The sequence below is a fragment of the Dendrobates tinctorius genome, unplaced genomic scaffold (genome assembly GCF_039654945.1).
Source record: "Dendrobates tinctorius isolate UK_male_01 unplaced genomic scaffold, ASM3965494v1 ptg000007l, whole genome shotgun sequence".
NCBI lineage: Eukaryota > Metazoa > Chordata > Amphibia > Anura > Dendrobatidae > Dendrobates > Dendrobates tinctorius.
Genome location: NW_027361675.1, coordinates 45,491,164 through 45,497,163, shown reverse-complemented (window position 1 = coordinate 45,497,163; position 6,000 = coordinate 45,491,164). Strand labels below are relative to the sequence as shown.

Here is a 6,000-nt window from a genome sequence, read left to right as displayed (position 1 = left end):
TTGACATGACGCTTTGAAAGTAAAGGTACCTTACGGGCTCGTCTGGAACGGAGACCATTGCGGTGGAGTACGTTACTTATGGTATTGACTGAAACCAATGTCCCCACTGCCATGAGATCTTCCCGGAGCTCCTTCCTTGTTGTCCTTGGGTTAGCCTTGACTCTTCGGACAAGCCTGGCCTCGGCACAGGAGGAAACTTTCAAAGGCTGTCCAGGCTGTGGAAGGCTAACAGTAGTTCCATAAGCCTTCCACTTCCGGATGATGCTCCCAACAGTGGAGACAGGTAGGCCCAACTCCTTGGAAAGGGTTTTGTACCCCTTGCCAGCCTTGTGACCCTCCACGATCTTGTCTCTGATGGCCTTGGAATGCTCCTTTGTCTTTCCCATGTTGACCATGTATGAGTGTTGTTCACAAGTTTGGGGAGGGTCTTAAATAGTCAGAAAAGGCTGGAAAAAGAGATAATTAATCCAAACATGTGAAGCTCATTGTTCTTTGTGCCTGAAATACTTCTTAATACTTTAGGGGAACCAAACAGAATTCTGGTGGTTTGAGGGGTTGAATAATAAATGACCCTCTGAATAAACTTTTCACAATTTAAAAAAAAAATTAAACAAAGAAATAACATTCTTTTTTGCTGCAGTGCATTTCACACTTCCAGGCCGATCTACAGTCCAAATGTCACAATGCCAAGTTAATTCCGAATGTGTAAACCTGCTAAATCTGCAGGGGGTTGAATACTACTTGTAGGCACTGTATATATATAGGGAACGTAGCATAATGACATCTCATACTCACAATAACCATTACAAACATACAATGTTGTAAAACTAACAATAGACATAAAAGTATGTTTTTTAATTTTTGTATTGGGCTGTATTTTAAAGTAGTCAGTAAAACTGTCAGTAGAAAAGGATTTCAGTAGACAAAGGCACATCTCGGCACCAACCAGAACTCAAATCATGCCGGACAGAGCCAGCGTCACTTGGTTACATCAGGCTGCCACATGAATGAATCAAGAGAGCTTCTTTTCCGGCTTTGCATCGTTGCCTTTTTTTGATCGTGGCGAAGGCTTCGGATGGTACTATTAATCGCTGCCACGCATGCTTTCCAGTCTTGACCATTTTCCTTCAGATCAAATGTTGGGTAATTCTGCTGTAGAAAGTCTGTAGAAAGAAAAAAATATGCATAGGTGAAATTGAAATCCATGCCATTTGTGTTTCTGTACAAGTACAGCTCTGACCTCTGAGACCAAGTCACCCCTCTAGGTGTGACTCACATCTATGAGACTTATGACATATACTTTTGATATTCCATAAATGTCTAAGGTCGCTATAACCCCTTTAAATAGATATATGTGCCCTGTTCACGCAAGGCAATATTTCACTCATTTTTCACTGGCCCTATACAGCTCAAAACTGCATTCGCAGATTAACAAGTCGTTGTCAGAACCAGTCTAAAAGGCATCAGACAAATCCTTTACCCCCCTTCCCCCTTACACATCAGACTAATGGCAGCGGATAATGATACGTTCGGCATCGTATGAAGATGGGAGGCGTCGGACCGGACCGCGATACCTATCGGACCGGACCGCCCCCCTCCGGTGAGTATAATCTAACTTGTTTTTCTTATCTTTCAGGTTACATCGGGGGCTTATCTACAGCATTATGCTGTAGATAAGCCACTGATGTCAATGCCGGCAGCTCATATTCGAAAAACGGGTGACAGATTCCCTTTAAGGATCCAACATGCATGATTCTAGACTGTCCATTCTTTTGTTCTGAGAGAAATAAGTCACTGCCATAGATGTCTGGCAGCAGCTCTTACTTACAGTACACTGCAGTGCTCAACTGAGGAAGTGCTCCTGTGTATGGGACGGTTGGGAAAGAGAACTAGCAGCTGAACGATGAGACAAAATATCATTGAGCTGAGAGCCATCTGATTAGTATGGGGAAAGCTTAAGCATTATACGAGCAGGATTTCCTGTATAGTGCCTGGGATAAGTTTATATTTTCCAAAATTAAAATTTCCAATGCAAGTTCTATACAGATCCTCAACAAAGATTATTGGAATATTTCAGCCATTACGATTGAAAAACTGTGAATGATGAATAAGGAATTCTATATGAAAAGTGCAAAATGATAAAAGCAGGGAATATACGTTTTAAGTACAGGATACAAGAAGTATTGTTTCTTTTTGCAGAGAGTGACATGTTAAGCATGCCGAGATGAGGAGACTTAAAGACACAATGCTCCTCTGGGAAATATGCAAATTATCTCTTCAGAGAGGAAGAGGAATAGAGCTCTAGTGCCACCTATTGGAAGTAGTTCAAAACAATGCTTATACCTCTTAATGCAGCAATTTTGTTCGAGTCTAATGGAAGAACCCCACGGTCCATGTTCCCATAAACATTGCTCTTCACAAGAATTTCCTCCGAAAAGAGATGCCTGATCAAATACCTAGCAGAGAGTTCTGGACGAGACTTTCCTTTGCCAATATATATGACTGAGAAAGGTAACTGCACATTTCTCCAGGGTTCTCCAAAGTTTTCTAAAGAAATCAAATAAAAAAGATAATTTATTCTGCAAAATGTGATATCCTGATGTTTTCCATTGGATAAATCAATTGTGTACAAAAAAACATGGTAATCTGTCACCATCACCACATTTTGGTTTCTCAAGCTGAAAGCAATAGACACATTTATTCTAGAGTTATGTCACTTACTAGACTTCTTCGCTATAGTTTTGATATTATTAGCATTTTATCTTCTGCAGTTCTGCTAGTTCTCTCAATACTGTATAACCCCACACGCACCAATGATTTACCGCTTTCTGTCTACACTATGCAGAAAGCTTCCAATCATTGGGGAGGGGCAGGGATAGGCAGATCTCATGACTATGGAGAAATTCATAACAAAAACTCATCATTGAGAGGACTAGCAGAGATATAGCACATAACACAATGTCTTATAAAACTACAGCAGGATTTAGCCAGACTCATCTTGCTTTGATTCTAGGTACAGTAACAGCTCAACATTACATTGAATTGGCTGTGGAACCTGTAGTATAGTCATTCTTCAAAGTATCCCAGGAGCCATTTTTCTACTTGACAACGCCAGGCTACATGTTGCTTATGTCACTGTATGCCTGTGTGGACTAAATGTGCTACCATGGTTTGCAGGGTATCTTATCAAGCACATCTGTGACGTTGATGGTCAACAATTGCAAGGGCAGCGATTCTAATAATTTGTGTGCCCAAGTGCATTCAGCATGGCAGAACATTTCTCAGAAAACCATTATTAACCTGACTTATAGCATGCCATGGAATGTAAGTGTGGGGATTTTTGTATGTGATCTATATTGAATAAAATCGAGCAGGTTTTAAAAATGTAGTTTCTATCTCTTCATCATTTGTATATCAATAGCATGTCTATTGATCCTGTGATTTCCATAATTCCACTACTTTTCCTTTTTGGGTTTGCTATTTCAATGTTGAGTGTAACAGAGTCTTCTACCTCTTAGCATATTCTAGCTAGGAGTATTACCTATAGGGTCCGAAACCTTCTGTTTTGTAGACATTCCAACCTTATGAGGTCCAGATGCCCGGTTACCCATCTGCTTATTTACAGTGTTAGCAGGTGGAGTTTTAGTTTGTACGATATTTTGGACATCGACTGGGATTTCCACCTCATTATCTTCCTCAGCTGCATCATCAGAATCCAAGCAAATTGAGTCACCAGAAACTTTAGATGGTGTTTTAGGACAGACACTGACCTTAATGGAAAATAGAAATACTTAAGCAGTTAGTTAAATGACTCGATAAAGTAAAAATGTTCACACCTACACTAAAATTTCCTACATCAGATAAATACACAAGTCAGTCATAACATTAAATCCCCGTTCCAAATATTGTGTAGATCCCCCTTGTGTGACCAAGCAGCTCCAACCAGTCAAGGCACAGACTCTACAAGACCTTGGAAGGTATCCTATGGAATCTGGCATCAAAATGTTAGCTGCTAATTCTTTAAAAGTGAATCTGTCAGTAGATTAATACTTTGCAAAATAATGGAATCATGAAACAGGCACAGGCTTCCTCATTACAAATATGTATGTTAGAGAAACCTGACTCAGGAACAGAGAGAAAAGTCAATACGCAGCTTTCCTTCAGGCTTCTGCCCTGCATGGTTAAAAGGTCTACCCCTATACACAAATAGACCTACCAATTGTAACGAGCTGAATGGGAAAAGACAGCGAGGGAGCTGCCACTTGGACATTTCTCCCTGTTCGTGGCCATCCCTGTGTTATGCTGCCTGTGGTTCCTTTCAAGTAACCTGTAAGTTACAAGGTGAAAATTCCATGGATCTTACTTGTTTTCTAGGAAGGGCAACATTTTACTGTTCAACTAATCAGTACCCCTTCCTCAAGTGGGCCTTTAGTAGAAGTGTAGGTATCATAGGAGCAGAGGGGGCGGTTACCCCAAGCCCAATCATATGGTGATGCCCAACCAGAGCGCGCAACCAGGTAGACAATAGGGCCAGCTGAAGAGGACGAGTATGGAACTGGGCAAAGGGCACTGCTTCCATGGCAGCAATCATTTTTCCCAGGACTCTCTTGCAGGACTGCAGGGGAAGAGGAATTGGTTGCTTTAGAAGGTGGATTCCCTGTTAGAGAGAAAACTTTTCCTTTAGAAGGAAGACATGGGCTTGGGCTGTGTCGAACCTCATCCCTAGAAACACCAGGCGGTGAGCTGGAGTCAGGGAGGACATCTCTCTGTTGACAATCCAGCCAAGACGGACCAGAGTGTCCCAGGTGATCTGAAGGCTCAGTTCGCAGTCTCGACGGGAGAGCCCCTTGATCAAAAGATCGTCCAAGTAAGGGATTATGAGAATGCTCTTGGAGAAAAGGATGGCCATTACCGCTGCCATCACCTTCGTAAATACTCTGTGGGCAGAGGCCAGGCCGAATTGAAGGGCCGTGAACTGGTAGTAATCCTCCTGGATCGCAAACCACAGGAATCTCTGATGTTGAACACAAACAGGAATGTGAAGATAAGCATCCTGAATGTCTACAGAACAAAGAAATTCTCCCGGTTCAATGGAGGCGATCACCGAACGTTGGGACTCCATCCTGAAATGGCGGGTCCAAACGTGACGGTTCAGTCGCTTGAGGTCCAAAATTGGACGGAGTGAACAGTCTATTCTTCGGGACTATGAGAAGATTTGAGTAGAACTGTGAAAATTGCTCGTTCCAGGGAACAGGTATGATTACTCCTTTGTGTAGAAGGTAAGAGACGGCCTGAAGACCCCCTGGAGCCTGATATGGGAGTTTGGCGGACAAGAAAGAAAGAAACGTCTTCCTAGGGGGGGCAGACATGTCAATTTTCTAACCGGACGTGACTATCTCTCTGAACCAGGCATCATCAACCACTGACAACCATGTGTCCCGGAAGAGAAGATGCCGGCCTCCCACTGTGGAGAAACTACTGGGTGGGGGTGACCCGTCACTTAGAGGAGAACGTGTTGGCACGGGACCCAGAAGACTTGGAAGAACGACCCCTTAATGCACCAGTGAGGTGCAGGTCTGAAGGAAGGCTTCTTCCTTTCCCCTTGGGCGGAAGGAAGTCCCTGATGAAGAGAAGGGCCGAAAGGAATGAAAATGAAGCCACCTCTTCCTATTGAAAAGACACTTAGGCTTGGACTGGGGAAGAGAAGTGCTTTTCCCGTCGGTAGCATCCAAAATTATCTGAATCAGTTTGGACCCGAAAAGCCTAGAGCCTTGAAAGACAAGGTTAGTGAGAGTTTTTTGAAGGTGGATTAGCATTCCACGCTTTTAACCAGAGGATGCGGCATATAGCAATGATGTTGCTGTTTGTCCTGGCGGAAAAACCGGCTGCATCCAAGAAGGCGGTCAGAAGATATTTGCCAGTATGGGCAATCTGGTCGGCCAAATCTGCCATCTCATCCGGAGGAGTTGCTGCTAGGATATCCTGGTGAAGCATCTTTAC

The 6,000-nt window shown here is 43.0% G+C and overlaps 1 protein-coding gene across 2 annotated transcripts in view; it reads right to left on the bottom strand.

Annotated features, from left to right (window-relative positions):
- Positions 1 to 846: 846 nt before the first annotated feature.
- BEND2 (BEN domain containing 2) overlaps positions 847 to 6,000 on the bottom strand; it is a 66,515-nt gene continuing 61,361 nt past the window's right edge. For both annotated transcript variants that reach the window (XM_073574156.1, XM_073574163.1), the window contains exons 9-11: positions 3,542 to 3,770; positions 2,344 to 2,547; positions 847 to 1,163 (exon numbers count right to left, since the gene is read on the bottom strand). In XM_073574156.1, coding sequence (XP_073430257.1) covers positions 979 to 1,163; positions 2,344 to 2,547; positions 3,542 to 3,770 — 618 coding nt within the window. In that variant the 3' untranslated portion in view covers positions 847 to 978. The remainder of the gene's footprint in view (positions 1,164 to 2,343; positions 2,548 to 3,541; positions 3,771 to 6,000) is intronic.